The sequence below is a fragment of the Aspergillus puulaauensis genome, chromosome 4, assembly GCF_016861865.1.
Source record: "Aspergillus puulaauensis MK2 DNA, chromosome 4, nearly complete sequence".
NCBI classification, from domain to species: domain Eukaryota; kingdom Fungi; phylum Ascomycota; class Eurotiomycetes; order Eurotiales; family Aspergillaceae; genus Aspergillus; species Aspergillus puulaauensis.
In genome coordinates this window covers 3,572,691-3,596,525 of record NC_054860.1, presented here as the reverse complement: position 1 = coordinate 3,596,525, position 23,835 = coordinate 3,572,691, and the positions used below count along the sequence as shown (strand labels likewise).

The 23,835-nt window shown below is 49.9% G+C and overlaps 8 protein-coding genes across 8 annotated transcripts; 4 read left to right on the top strand and 4 right to left on the bottom strand.

The window, feature by feature from the left end:
• Positions 1–1,287: 1,287 nt before the first annotated feature.
• APUU_41379S (transcription factor domain-containing protein) lies at positions 1,288–4,386 on the bottom strand (the record flags this gene model as incomplete). Its single annotated transcript, XM_041704555.1, has 6 exons — positions 1,288–2,299; positions 2,358–2,903; positions 2,957–3,629; positions 3,692–4,053; positions 4,112–4,245; positions 4,303–4,386. 6 exons carry the CDS (start codon positions 4,384–4,386, stop codon positions 1,288–1,290), a joined length of 2,811 nt encoding a protein of 936 aa, XP_041557129.1.
• Positions 4,387–4,548: 162 nt separating this feature from the next.
• APUU_41378A (uncharacterized protein) lies at positions 4,549–4,851 on the top strand (the record flags this gene model as incomplete). Its single annotated transcript, XM_041704554.1, has 1 exon — positions 4,549–4,851. The coding sequence occupies one exon, from the start codon at positions 4,549–4,551 to the stop codon at positions 4,849–4,851; it is 303 nt and encodes a 100-aa protein (XP_041557128.1).
• A 114-nt stretch (positions 4,852–4,965) lies between these two features.
• APUU_41377S (uncharacterized protein) lies at positions 4,966–5,493 on the bottom strand (the record flags this gene model as incomplete). Its single annotated transcript, XM_041704553.1, has 1 exon — positions 4,966–5,493. One exon carries the CDS (start codon positions 5,491–5,493, stop codon positions 4,966–4,968), a length of 528 nt encoding a protein of 175 aa, XP_041557127.1.
• Positions 5,494–7,692: 2,199 nt separating this feature from the next.
• APUU_41376A (bZIP transcription factor) lies at positions 7,693–9,222 on the top strand (the record flags this gene model as incomplete). Its single annotated transcript, XM_041704552.1, has 2 exons — positions 7,693–7,957; positions 8,663–9,222. 2 exons carry the CDS (start codon positions 7,693–7,695, stop codon positions 9,220–9,222), a joined length of 825 nt encoding a protein of 274 aa, XP_041557126.1.
• Positions 9,223–12,530: 3,308 nt separating this feature from the next.
• PIL1 (Eisosome component PIL1/LSP1 family protein) lies at positions 12,531–13,776 on the bottom strand (the record flags this gene model as incomplete). Its single annotated transcript, XM_041704550.1, has 4 exons — positions 12,531–13,141; positions 13,196–13,379; positions 13,441–13,574; positions 13,659–13,776. The coding sequence occupies 4 exons, from the start codon at positions 13,774–13,776 to the stop codon at positions 12,531–12,533; spliced, it is 1,047 nt and encodes a 348-aa protein (XP_041557125.1).
• A 1,107-nt stretch (positions 13,777–14,883) lies between these two features.
• RAD2 (ssDNA endodeoxyribonuclease RAD2) lies at positions 14,884–18,321 on the bottom strand (the record flags this gene model as incomplete). Its single annotated transcript, XM_041704549.1, has 1 exon — positions 14,884–18,321. The coding sequence occupies one exon, from the start codon at positions 18,319–18,321 to the stop codon at positions 14,884–14,886; it is 3,438 nt and encodes a 1,145-aa protein (XP_041557124.1).
• A 326-nt stretch (positions 18,322–18,647) lies between these two features.
• APUU_41373A (tRNA (34-2'-O)-methyltransferase regulator RTT10) lies at positions 18,648–22,204 on the top strand (the record flags this gene model as incomplete). Its single annotated transcript, XM_041704548.1, has 3 exons — positions 18,648–18,665; positions 18,717–21,428; positions 21,473–22,204. The coding sequence occupies 3 exons, from the start codon at positions 18,648–18,650 to the stop codon at positions 22,202–22,204; spliced, it is 3,462 nt and encodes a 1,153-aa protein (XP_041557123.1).
• Positions 22,205–22,620: 416 nt separating this feature from the next.
• On the top strand, positions 22,621–23,767 carry APUU_41372A (SGNH/GDSL hydrolase family protein; the record flags this gene model as incomplete). The annotated part of the gene is made up of 5 exons (XM_041704547.1): positions 22,621–22,718; positions 22,790–22,872; positions 22,959–23,205; positions 23,263–23,515; positions 23,567–23,767. The coding sequence occupies 5 exons, from the start codon at positions 22,621–22,623 to the stop codon at positions 23,765–23,767; spliced, it is 882 nt and encodes a 293-aa protein (XP_041557122.1).
• Between the last annotated feature and the right edge of the window lie 68 nt (positions 23,768–23,835).

The following is a 23,835-nucleotide window of genomic DNA, read 5'->3' as shown; positions in this document are numbered from 1 at the left end:
TTCGTTTCCCAACCGCATCCCGCGACATCACAAGTTATCTTTTGTTGCCACTTTGGTTCGTTGATATCCAAGCCAGCACCCATATCCAACCACCTTGTGAGTACAACTGCCGTTCCATCTGTTCCACAGTCCCGGATGTTAATTTGGGACTCATTGCTACATCTTGAACAGCATAAAATCTCAGGTTCATAACAATGCCAGCTTGGAATGGTTGAACAAACTTCACAAACCTCGCTGGCGTTAAAGCTTCTTATTTCTTTATGGCGACAAATGGACACCCAACCCAACCTTTTGAACATATCATCAATCCCAGGTTTATCATGAAACAGAACCCACTGTTGTGTCTGGAGGACTAGTGTCGAACAATTTTGCTCTAGCGAGCAGACCCGCCCTTCCACAGATAATAGTGTAGCAATCGCTCGATCTAGCACTGAATTCTCAACTGCTAGATATGACAACGACTTAACTGTAAAGTCCTGTGTTGTATAACGGTACCCATGATAGTGATTCTTCATCACGACTGCTAAATGGCAGTGTCGGAAAGCATATAGTATTGGGGCAAACCGGCCGCCGAAAATTGTCCAGAGATTCTCAGGTATATACAGCCCGCGTGAGAACGGTAACTCCATATCGGGACAGGGGTGACAGATCTTTTTTGAACGCAATGTTGGATGTGGGACGTCTTTAATCCGATGTAGCTTCGTGCAGTAGGCACAGTAAAATAGATGTGGCAGATCAGGGTCTATTCTCATCAGGATTGCTGGCTTTAGTGGATTGTCCCTTTCGGTCACGGACAGACATTGTTTGCCGATAACGTCAAGTAGATGGTGGCTACACAAGCCCAAGCAGACAATATCAGGCTTCTCCAGAAGGTCTGTAATGCACAGCACGAGTTCCGGCGGCAGCACTTCCAACCGGGAGGGTTGCCTGGGGGGAGCTGGTGGACTTTTCCGACCCCAGAACAAAGTGTGTTTTGATAAAGAGACAGGCCAGCCCATAGTGCTGCGAATGGATGAGAAGGGAATGGAGGGGCCATTATCGACGTAATATCAACGGAGAGAGAGATTCACACGTGATCCCTGGCCGGGGAGTTGAGCCTAACGGTTCAGCATGTGGTCCCATGAAACAGAGAATTGTGGTTAGAAGTCTAAGTTTGTCAGACGATGGCCAGACCAGGTCACTAAACAGAGGGAAGGAAAAGAAAATAAAGTTCCGGGATGTCAATTGTGTTCGTAAGCATTTATTATATTTGATAGTAGCATATTCGTCAAGCCCTAATGCCATCTGCTAATATGCAGGACCACCAAAATTTCTATCCATCCACATTGTCGGGGGGTGAGTATTGGACGCTCCTCCGCGATCAACATTACCGTTCCCATTCCCATATCCATACCCCGCTGCCCCTGTGCCACCCATCATAGGGACCGAAGACTCAGGCACAGTAGCAGCAGTAGTAGGGGTCGGACCCGTAACATTTGCATCACCACTGCCTTGGAAAAGATAATTCTGTCCCTGGGTAACGCCGACGCTGCCACTGGGATTGATATTCCCGGGATGGCCGAACATGTTGCTCAAAAAGTGACCTCCGAATCCAAACTCCCAGTCTGCCGTGAGCGGGATCTGCCATAGCTCTGGCTGCGGGAAAGTGAAGGTTGTTTCTTCCAAAGCCGGGAGCGGGAAGGCCATGTCGATATTTGCGTTTATGTCCATGTTCATGGTTGATGCCGGCAAGGAGGTCGGTTGGGGTTGGTAGTGGTTTATGTTTCGATTTGACGGGTGTTCCCGATCTTCTCTGGGTGTTCGGATAGGGTTAGAGGGAGGAGGATTGTGGGATAATGGCTTGTTAGTATTCGTAGACCCAGGGAGTGGGCTGCTAGGCGTGGGGCTCTCCCGAACAACGTAGCCGCTTGAATTTATTGGAGGTAAACCCTCGAGGTTGGGTATGTTTACAGTGGTAGTTGACGTAGAGAGGATGTTGGGTGCGGAGGTAGAGAATTGTTGTGAAGGTGGATGCGGGCCTGCGCCGGGTTTGGAGAGTTTGCTCTTTGTATCTGGACCAGGTTTGATTGTCTTTTGCTCTCGTTCCAAAACAACCCGGGCAATGCGCTCAAATGTCGTGCTCATGCGAGTCATAAACCTTGCATAGTTACATGGTCCATCAGCGGGAACAAGTGTAGCGAAGAACGTCGCGGCCATGTTTAGAGACTGAAGATCGTCTTTGGCAGTTGGTTGCTGACTATTCCGAAGGATGTTGGCGAATATTGTCATCACAGCTAAAAATACGTAGTATAATAGAGACCTAGAACATGGGATTAGCAAGATGATCATTTTGGTTTTTGGATTTGCTGGCATCTCACCATATCCATGCGATATCCCCCCACGGCAGGTTATTCACCAGTTTCAGAGTATCCCTCGCCGCTTGGACGCAAACCGCAGCCGAGGAAGACGACTGGTTCATTATCATCCTGATTTCAGGATCTGGTATGGTACCCGCGCGCGACTGGTAGACGACATTGATCAACAGCGGTAATCGATGGATCATAATCAAGGAGTTGTAATAAAGTAAGAAAAGTCCCGCCGAAGCAAAGCCGGCCAGAAAGTCCTCTCCAGCACCCCTCTGTTTGAACAAGGAGTCGAACTGGCTGTTGTTCTTCCATTCTTGGAGATCATTGTGTAGATTGTGGATCGTTTCGCAGATATAGGCTGTAGATTTATTCTCTAGAGCCCTTGCCGAATAGCATTGACTGTATATTTGACTTCTGAGCACGGCAATGCGACATATTTGGGGGAAGAATGCCTTATCGTCCGCCATCTTGAGCCCGTCAACGGTTTCGTCAGAAGGAAACTCAACATCAAAATCATCGAAGTGCTGTGTCGGCGCGTTGCCTAACCGGATAGATATGCTGTGCCGAGGAAACGGTTAACTAGAGAACGGCAAGCAACGGAGGTATCTTACCTTTGATCAAGGATGTAAGCAATCCAGAACACATTCCTTCTCAGCTGTTGTTCACATCGCGATAAGTGAGGCCTAGAAATCTCACGATGAAGCCCCATCCGGTGCGAAGATCGTATAGCTGCGGTGACAATGGGTACTGTGGACTGAGAGCCGGAGTTTCCTCGGAGAAACAGTGCCATGCCCAGGAGGGCTTGCACGCTAAGCAAGTCTGTTCGTCGTAGTACCAATTCGGGGAATACGGAGAGAGCGTTCTTGTAATAAAGCCATGCTTTCTCCCTATCCTTTTCTGATTTCTGGCTATTTGAGAAACGGTATTCGTAGGCTAGGGCGAGGATGATGTTGATGCTAGCCCACCGAGCGGCATCGTCGCATGTCTGCTGGGTGTACTGCCACTCGACGAGTTGCATGAATGTGTCCTCATGGTATAGAGGGAAGATTAGGTTCACGGTTTCAAAATAGTCCCGTAGGAGAGAGAACACTTCCGCCCGCGGTGGTAATGGTTTGAAAACCTTTGAAGAGAAGATGTCGTAGAATACATCGGGCCGCCAGTGGGCCCATGGACTGTCGAACTTGGAGTTTGAGAGTAATGAGTTGAGGGAATTTGCTTCGCCAGATCTGCTTTTGATCCACTCGACTCCTTCCCGGGTCAAGATTGAAAGGGGTGTGGACCGTCCTGCATGCAAGGTCAGCAACAAACCTTCAAGTAAGGAACAGAATAGTTGGTAGTAGACGTACCATAATACAGCGAGTTTCCCCTGTCCGCTTTATAGACTGGTGGCCCACTTTTCTGTGTGGTCGGGCGCCTGCGCTCATATAATTTAGGTGAAGTATCGGAATCGAATGATGTGGGCAGGTCTTTCACAGCAGACACATTGTGAGGATATGGTACACCTCCTGATTCAGCATCGCGTCTACCAAAATCCTGACGAAGTCCCGTAGTGTCATTGTCATCCTCCATAGCACTATCAGATTCAACTTCGGACTCTGAAGCGTCACCGAGATTGCCGAAATCCGCTGTATCAATCAATATCCCGGCAGACCTGAGCAAAGACTCGGTCTTTTTCAGGCGCTCTTCTAGAGTCTTAACATAACGAGATCTAATCTAGTTTTAGTACCCAGCAGAACAATAGAAAGACCTCGTTCCAGGGCAAATACCTTTTACTGCCGTCCCTTTTCCCTTTCACTGGGAGGGCCCTGCAGTTCAAGTTACGGCGCATACATTGGGTACAAGTTTGGCTGGAATCATCGAATTCGCACTTGATCTTCCTTTTGTAGCACATCTCACAGGCCTAACGAAGAGTGTTTACTATAGTGCCTTTGCAAAACAGACAAGGAGGTCTGCTTACCAGTGGTTTACGTCGTCGGAATCTAGAATCATGGCTATTGCCGGGTCTTGCAGTCCCCAGCACAGCAGGCTTATGATCCTGCATTCTCTGGAGAGGCGTTACACTATCATCAAGTAACGAGTGTTGCATAACTCCACATCTAAAATAGAGACGAGGTAGATGGTGTCATAAGTGAACTTGCGCAGCGCCTGAGGGCGCCGTGGGGGGTAGGTTTGCAATAGGAAAACTGCGGAGTTGGATTAACCAATGGTGTTTGATGTAATTTTGACAGCCACCAATTCTAAGCTCTCAAGTCTCAACCCGGCCCGAAACTGGCGCCTCCAGGATTCGAATGGGGATAGGCTCCTGTTCGGTGATGCGGACAAGATCGCAATCGAAAGGGGTGGATCGCTGCGCCCACGCGGCTCTGCTGGGTCCTTTTGCGCAGTTCTGCACGCGAAAAGCCGCTACTTCCAAGTCTCGATGAAGGAATGGCGTGACAAGAAAGAGATTTTGAAATCAGTCAAGCGAACGGCGGTTGGAGATGCGGCGGAGGAAGACGCTGATTAGTAATGGCGCCTCCGCAAAATTCGGATGTCGGCATCTAACGCGCTGACACTCATTGCCATTGGGCTGCGGGCTGTCAGCACTTAGCAAGGTCTGTCGAGTTTCTGGAGATTGAGTTTATATCCGAGAAGAAACGGGCTGCATCGAATCAGCATGTCTCTTCGATCTGATATTGAGCATCTTGTTCTGCTTTGACCGATCGCAGACCTTTGCGACCCGACTCCGAGAGCTCCACGCCGAGAGAAAACCCACCCGGAACCAACCACCCATCACCTCAGGTTCGAAGTCCAGAGTCCAGACTTGGTCCTGTTGGCCGTGCCAGTCGCGCCAAACTGCTTGGCTGCTTGAGTCTTGACCGCTTGTTTTACCCTTGGTTTGACAAGCATACAACGTATCCGTGCTTCGTGGGGAACCATTATGACAACGACGATGGAGGAAACTCAACGGCGCTCGGGGAATTTCATCAGAATGGCCATGTCTTTCGGTGATAACTGGTTCTGAGCCTCTACCGAATCTACCAAACGAGTTTCCGAGCGCATTGGACAACCAGGCCAGGACGAAAGATGCGCCGAGGGAGAGGTATAACGCTACCAAAGAAACTCGTGGGAGAGGCTCATGGAGCCCCCTTGCTTCGGCTACCCACATTACTTGTGGGATTCGATAATCTTGCAAGCCACGTTGATTCGTACTCTTATTTCGCAGCAGGACTGGCGCACGGATGATTTATATGTAATCGATCTTTTGGTTGACAAAAAGTCATCGTATACTCAAAGCGAACCATTTTCGTGATTTCAAAATTTGTCATGACAATTACTAGTTCGAATGTCCTCTCTGGACTTTTTATTCTGCTTCCCTCGAATGAAGGCCTCATATTCCCGCGTCATACCCGCAAAGGTAAAAGAACTGGTGAGCTACGATGACAGGAAGCCAGTCTCAGTCAATACGCGAAACTAAGATAAGACGGTCTCTCTTTCCGAGTACGCAGCAATAAGATAAGACTGTTGCTCTCGACATTCCATTTCGAGTGTTTAGCAGTTCCAGGTTCCGTCTTACTTTCGAGATATGACGACACCGGCAGGGAACGGATGATCTAGGAGCATTGGCCGTTGAGCAATCCAAGTCCGTAGCAGGATGGACTATAGACTATGGACTCATGGAGTAGCCAGTCAGGCACACGGAGAACGCCGTAGTTATACTGGGTTGACATCACGGAACGGGATGGAGAGTGTGGGTGGGTACAAACTCCGGAGTACGGACTACGAACGAATTCGCCAAAAAAGGCTCAGACTGAGACAGCATTATTACTTTTTCTCCGACAGTTTGGGGGGCGGGATAATCCGAAGATCCAAGGGCTCAGCGCCTATTAATAATGATAGTCTCCTTATGCACGATGCAGGCGTCTAATCTGGGGATGGGGTTTGCCGGAGTCTTGTTTCCTGAATCCTGAATCCTGACTCCTGAACGGACTCGGCCAGGAGTGGCCATGATTCAGGTTCCAAGCCCGAATCAGTGCCAGACAAAGACATGAGCTTGTTGCACCTTACAAGGCTATTCAGACCTTGTCCGGCACGCTAGGATTGGGATCCGGGATGGCGAGGGCAGCATCATCAAAAGTACTCCGTCCTCTTTTTGATTAACTATACTTCATTTAGTCTTCAGCACCGAGGTAACTTGGCAAGCCACTGAGGCGGGCGGGGAAGCGAAGCTTAGAAAGGGAAAGCATGTTTCCAGTTGAATTCCACAGTGGGCTCGTCCAGAGCGGTAGCTTAACGCGCGTTTTAAGTGCCGTGATTTGCGCAGGAAATGAAACGAAGGGACTGTTGACGGTGTCACGGAGGTATTGAGTTGTATATGTGACCGTTTATTAACAGGCGATTGTATTATTACAAAACAGATACTAATCTACTCCAGTAGATGTTTGTTACAACAAACCAAAAATATGTACGATGCTGGTATTGTATCAAACGGCGGGTGGTAACACGATTTCAGTACGGTCTTTTGCCGTCCCTGTCGCAGGTCTCCTTTTCCTCCCCTGATGATGTTTATCAAGCCCATCGAGATCCACGAGATCCTCGCCCTCCAGATATCAATATTAATCCAGCAACGAGCCAGTTTTGTTCCCTGCATTTATCTTCCTCTCCCAAGCCTCCCACTGCCCGCCTGCCACAGCGCACTGCCAACGTCCAAACCGGAGTGGGAACGGACGAATGAGAGCAAGCGATCACGACATTTCTCCATTATATCAGATCATCAACTAGCAGGAAGGCGTGAGACGATCGGCTTCGGCGCTGTGCCTCCCAACTGCGTGCCCTCCCGTCTTGGGTCAACTCTCCTCGCAAATACACGGTCTTTTTGCTGGAAATATCCTTCTGTAACTGGCGACTCCCTCTCTAAGTTGGCCACGCTGGTCCAGGCTCTGGTTCGCATCCGCTTCTCGTGCTCGTGCGTACGTGGCTGCTCATTCCGCGCTATGCGAATGGGATGCTCTCCGGCCGATTCTGAACAGATATCTTTGAGCCAACTCGTCCAATTCCTTCCAGCCCCAACAAGGTTTGAATTTCTGGTCAATCCCAGGTTCCCTCTGTGCCCCTGCCCCAGCTGATCGGCTGGCGACATTTGCGCGGTTCTGTCACCATCGATTCCCCATTCCTCCTCGCCCCAAGACAAGCCACCCAAGCATTTTGGGTGCACAGCTGGTAAATCAATCCTTCTTTGCCAAATCATCTATTCCAATCAAATCAAACCTCCGGGTCCCGCGATTAGAAAAAAAAAAAAAAAAAAGCGGAGGTCGAACAGAGCCCGGGGAGAGGCAGGCGCCTTATTAAAAAAGCACCTGCAGGCAGTATGTCAGATGAACAAATCGCTCGTCAGACGGCCTCAAGCCTTGAGAAACTTGAAAATTTCAACTTCCTCCTCTCTCGACACGACCCGGCCGTTGCTAAGAGTCGACAATATTCTCTGGACACGGACACTGCTGGCTTGTCTCATATCCCAAACCTAAACATGACCTACGATCCAACCGAGGGAATGGGCGGTTTGTCCGTCAGTTCGTATGAGAGCCTCGAGGACGACCACAGCCCGATCGATGTGCGAGGATATCCGTATCATGGTAAGTCTGAGCTCGAATGACGCCGCAAATTGCATTCTTTGCGCCATTTTTATGCTGCCTGGTTCGCTTCCCTTGCATTCTTTGCTCATCCAACGTCGGATGGTGCAAGAGCTACTGCCGCTGCGATTTCTCGGGTTACATCCCAGGAGCTGTGCGTCCCTTTTCTGGGGAACAAGCCCCTGGGTGTTTGCTGTGTGCTAGGCTGCTTGCTATTTCGACCCTGTTCCAGTTTCCCCTCGTGCCTCCCCTGGCCCGGGCGTTGTAGACTCTCTGTGTCCTTGAGTGTCACTTGGTTGGAAACGTGGTTTAATTCCCCCAAATTCCCTTGCAAGAACCGACCAATACCGTTGATTTCGTCGTTTATTTTGGTTTATTTTATTTTCTTTTTATTACCCGTCTTATTGTTCCCTTTTTTGTGCTTTTCCAATATCCCACTTTGGTAAAGGCGATGCAATCACGCAATCGATCACATTTATGACATCGTCGGCGGCCTCTCATTACCGGACCCTCACCAAGCTTCCATACCCTGGCTCATGCTCCATTGCTCATCCCCAGGTCCCTCTGGGGTTGCAATGTCCCTATTGATAATCCTGCCCTTTTTATGATAACGATAAATCCCTTCCTTCTTGTCTTCTTTTCTCATTCTGCTTGCCACTCGAGTCGTTCTTGCCTTTCATCGATCTTGCTTACTTACACTCTCAACAGCCGGCGATAAGACCATCAACTATTCTGTACCCGACCACATGCTTTCACACTCGGCCTATCCTCTATACCCTCCAATCTCATATGGGCCTGATGAGATAGGGCATGCGCCGGGTGCTATGACACCTTCGGACGTGTCATCCTCGATATCACCTCCAAATGGCCAAATCGGCAACGGCAAATACAGCACTCAGATCTCAGGAGACCATATCGCTTCTGCACTCGGTCATGAAGAAGGTTCTCGTCGGGCTGCCGAGGAAGACCGACGACGTCGCAACACTGCTGCAAGCGCCCGATTTCGCATGAAGAAGAAACAGCGCGAACAAGTGCTTGAGCGCACTGTCAGAGAGACAACCGAGAAGAACGCCTCGCTTGAGGCGCGAGTTGCACAGCTTGAAATGGAGAACCGATGGCTCAAGAACCTCTTGACTGAGAAACACGAAGCAACATCTACTCGCATGCCGCCTCCATCAGAGTCATTGGGCCACCAAAGTACCACCGTGGCCGGAAGCGGGCAAAAACATATTCAGCCAAAAAAGAAGGGCGTCGGCACAGATAACTAAGCATTAAAATGAAGTTTAGTGCTTTATTTGTGTTGTTAGCCTGTTTTGGTTGTGTCCGTTTCCTGTTCTGTTCCTTTTGCGGCTCTCTTAAGTACTTCATACCTGGGATTGCGATTTTTGTACTCTTGGAATCATTCTGAACTCCTTAGCTCGCACTCGGCTCCACGAGCCATCTATCGGAGGTGGAGCGATCTGACGATGTAATGACCTTTCTTGTTTTGTGCTATCTCCTACAGTCGTGCTGTGTTATACTCGATTCATTCACTTGTTGAACATCTACTGGGATCTGTTGCAGGGTTTCGTTGCTGCGTTGTCATGTTGATAGGGGTTAGGCAGAGGGAAATGGGGATACGATCCGATATGGTCAGGAACCGGTCTCATCTCTTTCATTTGTGTGGTATATACGCTGCTTTCGGAGTTTTTGGCTGGGTTGCGTTTTTGGGTTGATATGACAACAATCTACAGAACCATTTCCGACTTGATATTTTCATGGATAATGCCAGGAGGTGTTGCACCTTCTTCACATGTACACCGTAGAAGCAGCTTGACTCAGACTGCATCGCATCATCAAGGGGTGTTATTTCGAGAGTCATGCATACATTGAGCTAGACGTACAGGAGTACATATCATAGATTGCCAAGACTGGGTCATCCATTGCGCCATCGGGGCTAACAATGAGAGATATCGATGTAAAAGACACCCTTGGCTGCCTGTAGAGGACAATGACGGAATCGATGGCCTAGATGAAGCAATGGAGATCAGCCGCCGTGATCGTGGTTGATCAATGATCAATGATCCTATTCCTGGCTGATGCTAATGGAAGGCTGAATCCGGCAATCGCGTGGAGGCGTCTGTCTCTATCTCCCACAACGACGCCAACTCTCTTCAGCTGACTCGCTCACCCTCCGACGCTACCCATATCTCCTTCTATCGACTGCACCTTTTCGGCGACTGCTATTGAACCGACCAGATCTCGCGAACCTGCATTGGGTCTCCTGCTCTTGAAGCCCAGAAGCACACGACATGCTTTCCTCGCTGACCGACGTGCTATGCTGTCAGAATTCCTCTCCCCATGATTAACGCTCTGACGGCAGGTTGCCCAATATATCTGTTTCTCTGAGTCAACGGTATTCGCCTCTCTTTCATTGGTGTCCTGCTTAGCCCCCTCCACAATCATGTGTCGGTATGTTCCATTTTGTCTTTAATTTAGTCAACATGTGCGAATTCTGTGACTGTCTCTCATTTCTTCATTCTGTCTACCTCTGAACCGAATATATGCTGCAATTGGTGATGCTAGTGCATTATTAACCTAAGAATATCTCTTCTAGGCTTCGACTTTACCCTTCCGCATACCTGATACCCATGTCGTCCGCTTAGGGGTTACCAGATTTGGCCTCTCAATTTGCCAGACTTCCCTCACCTGATGGATGTTTCATGATAAGACACGATAGCTCTTGGTTTGGTTGCCAAGGGTGATTCGGTTATTTGTCTTTTAATATTTTGACGATTTCTTCCGGTTTTTGAAGAAAAGAAAAACCATGCCAGATTGACACAACCCAACAACATCAGGGATACATCCACTTCATTCAATCACGCTACACATGTGTCTCGATACATATAAGCCACCCATATCAGGGATACTGCTCAGAATGTTGGGGCTTAATATACCCGAAGCCGTGGAAATTATTATCTACCTACTGCGAACGCGGACCTCAGTCAGCACTCTGGAACTGATAAAAGTGGATATTCCATGTGAAAAGCGAATTATCCAGTGATTTAACAGGAAGTACCAGATTGGCTTGCTGTACTTTTATGGATTTATCGTTACTAATCAGATGTGAAGCACAGAATAGGGATAAATCGAGATACTGTGCTTGCAATAATAAGGCCCCCTCATTTCACCAAGCCGACTCTGTTTCTAATACCTGCCGACCATCTCTCTACCCGCTTCAGGCCGTCTAATAGCGGTTGCCCCTTCTAAGGAAGGATGACCGTATTCTGGTACATATTTGATTGCGAATATCTGTACCGCGGAACCCGTCTCCACCACCCCGTACCGTTATTCCCCGAGATATTCGTACCTCACAATTTCACGAACCGAAGAACGTGCCCGTTGCCTAAACAAACTACCTACGACAAGTTACTAGGCAAGGTTGACAAGGACGATATGGCTGCACATCATATGCCACCAAGTTGCATCCGTGTACTGATCTTCTCAAGGACGGGGTAATACCATGGGACCTGTCGATTATATCAACAAGCAAGGGCCATTGATGATCCAGCTAATTGTGGACGGCAGCATTAGCAGAAGCAAGAAGGTTGCCGTGCCTTATGATTCCGGCCTAGCTCATGTTCTATCGAGTCCGTGCACAAACAGCAAGGGACGAGTAGTAAGCACCCGCACAAGCTAACTAATTAACTAACGGCAGAAACATCGGCGACTAACCGTAAACCTTAAACCAACGAAGGGAGATACTGTTTGTACGCCACTCGACCTGATCTTGTCATCGGTTGACCTTTAGGCTGACGGTTGGCAACTGAAGCTTATGCGGGGCACCACTGAAGCCGGTCCATGTTGGTTAGCCCTCATTGGGACCTGAGACAGGGATAAATACCCCATTGACCGTGCCTTTAAAGCTCGTAAAGCTGGCATTGGCTCGACGTCCGCACCGGCGGCGTATCGAAGTTGCAGCGGCAATTGCCGCGAATAGTTTACGCGGCTGTGGCAACTTCGAATGTGTAAAGGAGTTGCAAGGTGAAAAGGGCTAAAATTATTATACATCTGTAACGCAGGCGTCAGATATTATGTGGGCTCATCAAGAGCTATATTGGTACACACTACTCCATCGACTAAAGCCATAATCCCAAGTAATATTACATTCATTAGGTCTCACTAAGTAATAATTAAATAAATCAGAACCCTCGACAATGCTTCTCATCATATGATATCCCACCGCACTGCACCGCAAGCCTGCCCAGCTCAGGCACGCAACAACCAACCGGCTGGATCTGAAATCACAGTCAAATTACTGATACCATTTCGAGCCGGTTCATGCATTTGCCAGAGGGATAAATAAGTCAAAAGTATTATCGAAACTTATGGGGTAAGTAGAACGAGTAATCAAAATAAGGATAAAAAACACCACCACCAACGTCGGGTCCGAAATCCTGAAGAGATCGAACAAGGAAAGGAGCAAAGAGTCATCTCGTACAGTAGCATTAGGGGAATCCAAGAGCGCAAAGGATTTTAACCAATGTATCGTTTGCTGGTGTCCTTTGGCGCTCCAACTTGTTTCAAATTACTCCGTTTAGACGGCAACTGGCTCTTCTTCGCGGCCACGAATGTCTCCGATATCGCTACCGACATCCTCGCCGTCCTCTACACCGTTGTGGTAGCTGTGGTGCTGCTCAGCGGCAACCCATGAGTCCCGGTCACCCCTCAAAGGCTGGTCCTGAGTTGTTAGGTCAACACCGTTCTCACGGCCCTTGGCGACATTCTCCCGGTGACGTTGAGAAAGCGTACGCGAACGTTGAGACAGGCTGGACTTGACTGTAGCCTTGGAGGTGACCCAGTTGGCAAGGGCATCTTCGCAGTCCTGAATGATGGCCTTGCTGGCATCATATCCGTCGTACGCCTGGCGGGTCTCACCGGGGGTGACGGGGGTGTCATCGATGAGATCGAGAAGGTGTTTCCCGTAGCCGGCAATCATGGCAACCTTCTCGCAGTGCTCACGCAGAGCATCGAACTGGTACTGGAACGCTGCCTTGAGCTTCTCACGAGTAATGTTGGAGAGTTGAGCCTCGGCGACGAGGGACTCGGCTTCAGCGCGGACAAGTTCCTGTTCCAGGACGACAATGCGAGGGGAGTTTGGATCCTTGTACTTCAGTTTCGCGATTTCGTCGGTAATCTTTTGCTTGCCTGAAGAGAATATTAGTATCATTCACAACGGAAGACTTTCGGGGATAGACATACGGTCACGGCTGGGCTGTACGGATGCCTCAATGTTGCGGATGCTCTTGATGGTAACTCGGTATTGGTCGTAGCGGTCGACATACATATCTTCGAGTTCTCCAACTTCATAGAGCAAGACGCCGAGCTTATCCGTGACATCCGAAACATCTTCATCGCAGTTCTCACCCCAGATGGAGAGTTGTTGCTAAATAATTCTGTGTTAGCATTGACTGATGTTATCCCACTATACAAACGGAAGTGCTTACTGCTGTCTCCATACGCTCCTTGGAGACCAACTCCATGCTGCGCATGACATTCTTCTCCATCTTGACGAGCTGGGAGAGCTTGCGCGCTAGGTCAGGCCCGAAAGCGCCAGCGGCATTTTTGCGGAAGGCGTGGCCTAGAGAATGAGTACTGTTAGTCTGATGGCGACCTTTACATAAAACGCCTTGGTGTTAGGTTGGGTGTAAAAAGAATGACTCACCAAAGCCACCTTTGCCCATCCATCTGTTCGTCTTGGTTGAGGAGAGCGGTGGTGGAGGAGTTTCGATTTGGGAGGCAGTCGGCAGACGCGACTGGCGCATAGAGTATGTACGATGCATTGCTGAAGTAGTCCGAATTGAAACTCGACTGCAAAGGACGATTGGCGAAGGATGAAAGAAGACGGACTATGAAAGAGAGGAGGGGATTGTGCGAGTGATTGGAGGAATAGAGTTCCTTGAAGCCGCTTTGCGCAGAAGTGACGTGTTATCAGGAGGCTTCACCGGGACGCGGCGGAAGGACAAACTGCAAGCGGATATGCAAGTGAAAGAATTGAAAAAAGATGAAGCAATTGAATTGATGACGCCTGGAAAATCCTTTCCCTTGAGGGAATCAAGTTCAGGGAGAAAGACTGGGAGTGGATGGAGAAGGAGGAGAGTCAGTGACGTCGAGACTCAGCTGGGAGCTAAACCCGATATGGAAGTCACGGGGCTGGGGCAATGGGAGGCCTGCAGAAGTCTGCCAGGGCTGGAAAGGCAGAGAAAATGTCGATGGACAAGAGGTCTGGAGCAATTGGAGTCACTGATAATCAGAACCACGTCGTGACTGGTGGATTGGATGATTTACTTCCGTTCGAGAGGATCCCGAGCGATCTGACAAGGGGAACAGCTGGTCGACAGCTTTTAAGCACAGGGAATGTGGAACTTCAAGGAAGCAATTTCCGCGACGTCATCGGGCCCGCTCTGATGTCATCGAGCTGGTTGGGCGCAACTTGAAGGGGTTCAGTAGCGAAAACCAGATGAGATCATCTGTTCACGATGGAATCATGGAATCAGGACACCTAGTAGCGTTTCTTTTTGTAGTCTACAAAGTATGGATTGGGCTTGATGGCCTCTTATTTGAATTGGGTTTCTATAAAGCCTTATTGTCTGAACAGGAACGTGGGACGGAAGAATGCTGCACATTCCTTAATATCATTGAATCTGCAGTTCAAATATGATAGATAAGCTAAGCTTAATTAGAATGCAATCTATCTCGCATCCGTAGTGGGCGATCGATCCGCAACCCAGCCATCCGGCTCGTGGAGTGGCACAGTGCACACTTGGCTTTCATGTAGGTAACCGTGACGAACGGTGGGTCTCGACGAACATCAACCCCCAAAAGTGACCAACCTCAAGTACTAATTACATAACCCTGTACGGGCATGAAAACCCTTCACTCATTCATAATCAGGTCTTTGCTGCCTTGCGACCTCTACTTTTTTTGGTGGTCGTATCGTCACCACTCTGGCCGCTGCCCTCGCCGTCCTCTGCGGCCACTCGTGGTTCAGGTCGCCCTCGCTTGTTACTCTTCCTCTTTCGACGAGACTGGCCGGGGGTAGCCTGGTTTTTAGCCGAATCCCTAGGGCTTGCTTCGACATCATTATGGTCCAGGTCCTGGCTAGGGTTTGACCCAGCTTCAGCCTCTCGTCGGAGTCGACTAAACGCCTTCTCCATCCTGCTCTGTCCGCCAGACCGGACTCGAGGCGCAAATGCTCCCGCTCCTTGAGGGCCATTAAAAAAACCCGTGATGTTGCTTTGAGTTCCCACTTCTTCTCTTTGGTTTATGTCGCGAATGACAGGCACAAGTACTTCATCGGTCCTTTCCTGGCTCCAACCGATGGTCGCCATTAGAAAGTTTCGCAGTCCATGTAAATCGGGTATGCCCCATTGGAACGTCGACGGATCCCTGTCCGCTTCTGGCTCCAGATAAGCGGTATCTACTCGCGTGTCTGGGAACGTGGGTGGCAAGAAAATCTTCGTCGCTTGCTTTCTGAATTTCTTGTAGAACGCCGCGTGGCTACCGCTTGACACGTCGACCCCTGTCTGCACCTGAGTCCACCAGTCACGGAATTCTTCAAGAGCCCCGAATTCTGTCAGGATCTCTAGCGCTGTCACGGGGCCAACCCCAGGAATCCCGTCTGTATAGTCGCTTCCGAGTAAATGTGCGAAGCTGATCAGCTTCCTTCGATGCAGAGCGTACTCCTTCTCTAGGTCTGTAGTAAGGTAGCACTCAACGTACTTGCTCTGGTTGAACATGTTCTTGTAAACACGGGTGCCACCAAACAGAAAGATATCACTATCGTCTGTGATAATTCCATCCACAAGCCCCAAGGACACCAACTCAGCGCACTGCGCTTCCGCCTCCATTGGTGCGGTGATATACGGTATTCCGAATAATGATAACAACTGCTGACATTCTGTGATCATGATCTGTGTCACTTCGTCCGCATCTCTGCGGTCCTTCTTTTGCTGGGTGCGAAGCTGTTTGAGCTCTTGCTCGTAATCGAATGTACCTTGGTTTTGTGATGCCGAGTTCAGAGTTGCGGCGAACCGAACATGTTCCTCACCCTCGGCCGCGAGCTGCCGCATGAGCTCTTCGTCTTCTGGGTCTGAGAAGCCTTCATCTTCGACGATATCAATCGGTTGGTTGAGCTCAATCTGGTGTTGCAGCGGAGAATTGAGTACCGCCTCCTCAGGATGCACTGCAACATCTTCGAATTCGGGCGATGGAGAACGCTCGGCATTCCCGTCATTACCATCGTGGACGGATTCTTTGGGCTGCATCATAATATTTTCGAATTCGGGCGATGGGGACCGATCAGATTTCTCATCATCGGTCGCTTCCCATTCATAAGCATCCTGTTCTGACTTGACAGCTTGTTCGAGCAGATTTGAAGGTTTATCATCTGCTGATGGTATCCCTTGCCGCTTTGGAGACATTTGGCTTTCTTTCACTTCTGTCGGTGCTGTAACCTGTGACGAGGCCGTTCCAGTGTCGGCTTCAGCAGGGGTTTCTGGATCAAGTTTGATAACTTTGTTCTCAGGAAATTGATCGACATCTATGACACCGGGTAATCGATGGTTCTTCAGAAACAAATGATCCGGCTTCATGGCCGTGTCGCGATAGTTTTTCAAAGCCTCAGTATCGTGTCGGTCGGCAATAAATTCAGGATTTTGCTGCTGCCCAGAGAACCAAGGGGGCAGAGGGATGCTTTCTTTGACGGCCTTAGATGACGCCTTTTCAAATCCACCTGCGTCCGGCTCGACTTCTTGCTGCTCCGATGTCTTCTCGTCAAAAGGCTTTTTGAGCTTCAGAGTTTCAAAGGGTAGTGGCCCATCAAAAGAATGGCTTGGGACAGCTTTAGCAGGCGCCTTCTCAGTCCTTTTCGATTGTACTAAAGCTGCCGCAAAGTCTACCTCGTCGTCGCTTTCCTCCATAGGTTCAACTGCCGTCTTACTGGCTGATTCTATTGGAGACGCAATGCGATTGACTGGTATTTCTGGCATGTCCATATCGTACTCGATATGGTCAGTGGGCTGTAGAGACATCTCAATCGCCCTTTGAAGGTCCTCATCTTCGCTTGGTGCAGCACCCTCAAAGATGTCATCGGTGATCGCACGGTTATGCTGAGCATCTCTGTTGTGGTCTGGGACAAAGAGAGAATCGGCATCTGCATTTTGATCATCAATACCGTGGCTCAAGGAATCGTCAAGTACACCTGGCTGAAGAAATGAGAGTTTCGGAAGACGGTTTAGGCCCTCGATGGGCACATCCTCGAAGCCTCCCTCGTCGGAAGACTCCTCCGCCTCAGGCACGATCTCGTGGTGGAAGTATTGGTCGACGTCAATGGGCTTCTCTTGCTGACTTCCCTCCTTATTACCTACAACTCCTAATACCCAGCCACCTTCGACCGAGTTGTCTTTGACAAGCACGTACTCCTTGCCACGTTCTCCTGCTATCCGCTGGCCAGAGTTGTAGAACGCTAGATCATCATTCATGCCGTTGATATTCATTAGGCGCTGGGTGAGATCGTTTCTTTCCTTTACACGCTCAATCTGAAATTTCGAAAAGGCCATGCGATCAGGAAACATATGATCTAACTGCTCCTTCGAGTATCCCATACGCAGCCGGCTTCTGAGCCTCGCGGCATTTAGGATGTTGTAACGATCGGTGGCTGGCAGACTGAGGAAGAAAGGGCTGTCAAAATCTATCTTAGAGAAATCATAAAGATTGATGTCTTCGCCCCGGTGAAACTGTCGCGCGTACTCTTCTAGCTCTTCTTGTGACATAATGCGCGGATCATTCGGCGCCCCCATTTCCTGAAGTGAGACCTGCATATCGGGTAAATGGTAGGCATCCTTCTTCTTGAATGTCCGAGACTGCTGTTTTTGTTTGTCGGTCATGAAATTCTCCTCGACGTAAACCGGATTGTCCGGGACTTCCTCTTCCGCTTGCCTCCCCCGGCTCTTGCGCTTGGCTACCTCTTGCTCCGCAGTACGTTGCAGCTGCACTGCAAGCAACTTACTTGCCGTTTGTACTGCATCTTCCCTGCGGCCTTCGCGTCTCTTCTTTCGATTCGCAATCGTTTGTCGCTTCAAGATGGGGGCGCCGCCGTCAAAGACGAAAACGGGCTTGATTCCGAAGTACAGGAGTTTACATATTCGGCGGAAGAATCCGACAATATGTGAGTTGCGGAGGGCATTTCCTTCCTTGTCGCGAACAGCTTTCAGAAACTGATAGATCCAGATGGACGCATCAACAGCAAGTCGCTTCCTGTTGAGGGTTTCGAGTTTCACGGGCCGAGCGCAAGGTTGGACAATAGTCCAGAGTCCTTGAACACCCATGGCGGCCTAGCAGGCACAGAGTAGTAATCCGCACAGAAGCTAGAAGACATGCCAGGACATAGAGAACAGGCTGCTCGCAGCGACAAGGACGTTCGAGTTGCTGTCAGCGACACGATCCCGCATCGCCACAGCCGAACACGAAGAGCCGCGAAGTCACGTGTTAAATTTTGCCTAATTGGGCAAAGAGGCTGATAAGGATCTTACATAATCCTTATCGCTGGAATTTATCATTTTGGATCTTTTTTTATGCGGGGAAGAATCGAGCGTTTTGCGTTGCAAGCGATTGACTTTTGGAGGCGAGCCGATGTGGCTCACTGGTATTGAAAATGAATTCCTCACTCGAAGTTGGTCATTTCTGACATTATTCCAGTTGTTTACTGCTAATCAGCTGCCAGCACGTTGATGCCTGCGTCCCAGTCACCACAATCCGGGCATTCGATTTCGGAGATTCCAGGCTAGTACTTCTTGGCCAAGGACTATTTGCGCGTCTTATTGAAGAGGGAAGTGGGAAAGTCCTGACATCTCTCAAAGTCTTCAAGATAAGCCACCTTCACGGGTTTACGGTCCTGCGAGATGAGCAAGAAGAGGGGCATCGCCATGTTAAACTTCTAGCATGGGGAGGCCAATCCCTGAGACTTATTGACTTGAAGTACTCAGAGGGCAGCGCAAGGGAATTGCCAGTCACTTCTTTGGTGGCTTCAAGTGCCGAGTACTTGGCCCCAGATTGGGTTTCGGCTGGATGCGCACCGAGTACCACAAATGATGGCAGTACGGCGTACTTCGTAACGGCGCATAATGCTGTCTTTGGCATTTCTGTAGTCGAGAATATTTCGTCAACATACGAGAAAGCAATACATGTTCGGCAACTCGTGGTGGGAGTCAAGTCTATCTTATATTCCGCGCAAATTATCCCGATTGCTCCTTCCCACCTCGTGGTGGCAGCTGGAACAGTCTTTGGCGAAATAATAGTCTGGTCATGTTTTGTCCGCGAGAGTCAAGGCTCGGCCGCCAATGCGGTCGGTTCGATACACCACTTTTTCACGGGACATGAAGGGTCTATATTCGACGTTGAGATATCCCCTGCGATTGCTAATCTGCACGGAGATCGTCCTGGCAGGCTACTGGCTAGCTGTAGTGACGACCGGACCGTTAGAATTTGGGACATATCAGATTGTGAGCACGCGTCCCCGGACGAGCCATCCGCTTATTCCACGGATGGCTTCGATCTCCGGTGTACTGGCTTTGGCAATGTGACCGACGGGAAGGAAACGAATTCAGAATCCTGTATTGTCAGCGCGTTTGGCCACGGAGCTCGGATATGGGGAGTGGATTTCGTTCCCCGGCAGCCTGACAATGGAAAGCTGAGCCTGGTCTCCCGCGGGGAGGATGCGTGTTGTTTAGTGTGGGATCTCGCCTGGGAGCGGTCGTTGTCCCAAAAGCCAGAATTTAAACTAACCAACACATGCTCTCTCCGCCAACACAGCGGCAAGCATATCTGGTCTCTTGGGATGTGTACCACCGGCGCGGAGACAACAGTCTACACCGGAGGAAATGATGGTGCCGTCCGGACTTTCAATCTCGTCCAGGAGGCAGAAGAGTTATTATGTCCTAATCGGACTACTCGCATGGCGGTTACATTAGGCTCGGAGGATACCAGTGCTAGTGCTAAAGTTACCATGAGAGCCTTCGCCTTCGTTTCTCCAGACTGTTTCCTCGCAACGACGACCGCCGGGGAAGTCCAAATTCGTTGGGTCGAGGCTCATAACCCTATTGACCGACGCATGGCTTGCGAAACTCTGTTCGTGGACGAGGATCTTGGGTCCTATTCCGTAATATCGGGTCTGCCATCCCGAGGTGTTGCTCTCATCGGAAGCAAGCAAGGGCTCATTCGGTTCTACGATCACCAAGCCAGATCCTTCACCAATGTGGTGACAGTGGGTCAACGGCCGGTTACTCTACACCTCTTAGACTACCAACCACAGACATCCGACTCACCGGCGGTGATTACTTTCCTAACAACAAACGCAACCCCTATCACCGCCGATTTATTCCACGTCCACCTCTCGCCCGATACAGAGCCTCAGGTGGAGAGAGCGACAGTGCATTTTACACAGGGGTTTGAGGTTGCTTGTGCGTCCCTGGTCCACAACAACGACTATCTGGCCGTCGGCTCCAGATATGGATCACTGGCGGTATACAAAAGGGTGCCAACGGGTTCTTTACATCTGCTCATGAAGGTTGACAGGGTCCACAGCAAGGATGGCTTGACCAAAATAGTGCCATTCACTTCACTTTCTCTTGCGCCGACCGATAGTAAATACTTTTTGACCTGCGGACGGGATGGAACCTACCGCGTTAACGTCTTGGAAATATCCGAAAGCGCCATGTCCCTTCGCACCCTACACACTCCTACCACGCTGGGATTCCATCTCGAGGGCGCCTACATTGATAGCTCTTCGCAGGAGCTCATGTTCTACGGATTTGGCGGCATGAGCTTCGTTATCTGGAACGAATCCACCCATTCCGAGGTCGCAAGGATCCACTGCGGCGGCGGCCATCGGCGCTGGGCATTCCATCCGAGCAGCGAAAGGCCTGGCGAGGCTCTAGTCATTTGGTCACAGGGTGGCTTCAATGCAGCTCATATCAATGCGCACGCCTCACGCTCAATTCGCGCTGGCGGACATGGAAGAGAAATAAAGGCACTGGGGACTTTCCAACCTCCTAATGGCGGGAGCCCTTTGCTTGTCACTGGGTCTGAGGATACAGCGCTGCGCATTTTCACGCCGAAACCACCACATAGGTCAGGCCCGTGGGGAGCATTGGAGTGTGTACGGGTTCTGACAGCACATGACTCTGCACCACAACATATCGGTTGGTCGAAGGATGGGAAATTCCTGTTTACGAGTAGTGCTATGGAGGACTTCTTCGTCTGGAAAATCAGTTCAATCCCCGTGTTTGGTTTGGCGGCGGCTCTTCAGGGGTGGTGCCCGAAAAGCAATCCGAATTCTGAGCTTCGAGTGACGAGTTTTGATATTTTGGATGTGGATGACGGGCAGGCTGAAGCTAGCTTCTTGCTCTGTCTGACATATTCCAACTCTACGATCAAGGTAAGTCTAGCATCCACACTAGAGTTCTCCTGCTAATCTTCAAGGTCTTCCATTTATCATGCGTCAACGACGACGGTTATTTCACACTTTTGGCTAGTGGCACGTATACGAGCAATTGCCTCACCCAAGTACGATTCTTACGAACCGCATTATCATTATACCTGATAACAACCTCAACGGACGGGCACTTCACGCTCTGGGACATAACTACAGCGTTGGAGCCATTCTATACATTCAGCGAGACCCTGCGCTTGGAACAGTCCCTCAGCTCTATCAATAAAATAGAGGAAAACATTGTCTGCGAAAGCCGACACCAAATTCACTCGAACAGCATAAAGTCGATAGACCTAGTTCACTTGTCCGACACCACGACACTAGTGATCGCAGGAGGCGACGACAACGCGATCACGCTCTCCCTCCTCTACACAGACAACAAAGACGACGAAACAAGCGGCCGCGCAGCTACAATCTCAATCCCAGATGCGCACACAGCATCTGTGAACGACGTCAAAGCGGTCGAGAAGTCTATAACTGTGAGCGACGGGGTTATGCATCTCAATATCGCTTCTTCAGGAAACGACCACCGAGTCAAGCTCTGGCGCGTGACCATCGATGTGAAAGATCGTCCGACCTTGAGCGGGATCCAGGTGCAAAATCTGGTTGACCGGTACAGCTCCGTGGCGGATATTTCGTCGCTGGATGTTTTCCAAGACGAGGGCGAAACTAAGCTCGTTGTTTGCGGGGTCGGGATGGAAATGTTCACAGTGGACATTTGATTCTTCCTTTTCTGAAATAGACTTGTATATAGAATTAAAGATCAGCGTGTTGTAAACCGTGCTCTATCTACTTTCCCGTAATCCCGTGGCCAAAGCGGCTTAGATGCGACACTCTGGTGGTTTCACCTAAAATCCGGTTCTCCACACTCATCTGCGCGTTTCCTGCTTGGTCCATTTCATTTCGATCGCTGATCCGGAGTAACTACCGTATCTCCATCGGCCACAAGAGACCATTTTGGTAAACACGGAGCAGCAATTAATCAACCTCCGACAGGGCCTCTCTGTGCCCCTGGGGGGGGCGGCAGAACTGAGATTATGAATTTATGCTATATCCCATCCCACCTCGCAGTCAAAAAGAAACTCCTGAGGTGTCAGACAAACATGCTTTACTGTACAATACTCGCCAATTCTCCACGATGAGGTTCATACTATGCCTGATGGCCGGTGCCATCCCAATGGTACTTGCCCAGCCGCGGCGCCGACAGGCCAACGAACTGACCTACTTCTTCACATTGTACGAGTTCTCCTTGCTAAACATACCTAAATCATATCAACGGTGTACCTGACACGACCCTCCAAGCGCAGTGGCAATTCGTATACGCAGACTGGCTTCAGCACGACAGGCGAGCAACCATCCGCTTCGAATCCGATGGGGAATCCAGCCTTGGGTAAGTTTCTGTGTTTCCCAGCTTCCATAAAAGTAAATGTGGATGTAGGGGTTGCAATGCTTACAGAAAAATGCTAATAAACATAGGAACCGGCACGACAACTGGCGGCGTCAACTGGGTCGGGTACCTAACAACCGAGCAGAACGCATCACTTGTGCTCTCGTATGACCTCGCGATTGGGGGCGCGACGATCGACGACTCTCTCATTCCCTCTTCGCAGGGAGATCTAGTCAGCCAGGTAGAGACATTTGAGCAGGCGTACAGCAGCAAGCCAGATTCTGCGCCGTGGACGGCTGAGAATGCGGTGTTTGCGTTCTGGATTGGGGTGAACGAGTATGACTGATTCTCCTTTGTGGCTGTGTATGGAGAGACTACTAATTCGTATCATAGCATTGGAGCTGTCTTTTACAACACAGACGCGGACACGTTCATTCCGCAGTTGATGGACCGGCTTAGCTCTCTAGTTGAGCAGGTCATCAGCGCCGGGGGACGCAAGTTCCTGTTCTTGAATGTCCCGCCAACAGGTCGGACTCCGTTCTTCCTTGCACAGGGCGAACAAACGGTAGAGCAGCATGCGGCGTATTTGGATGTGTACAATCAGCAGCTTGAGTCGTTGGTGACGGGACTGAGCGCAAACACTGAGGTAAGTACAGTCCTTCCCCATACTTCCAAGAGCACAACTGAGTAATAATAGGTCACGGCTGTGCTCTATGACTCGTGGTCTTTTATGACGGATGTGCTGGATAACCCTGCCGACTACGGGTTCCCGGATGCTACAAGTATCAACGAGGACGGGGTGAGCTCTGTGTGGTGGAATGACTACCATCCCTCGGCGAAGTATCACCAGCTGCAGGCCGAGGACATGAAGGCAGTTCTGGCACCGTTGGGGTGGTAGTTGTATGAAATAGCTGTTGAAGAGTAGTTAGTTAGTTATACTATGTCTGTAGCTAATCAAAAGGCCTG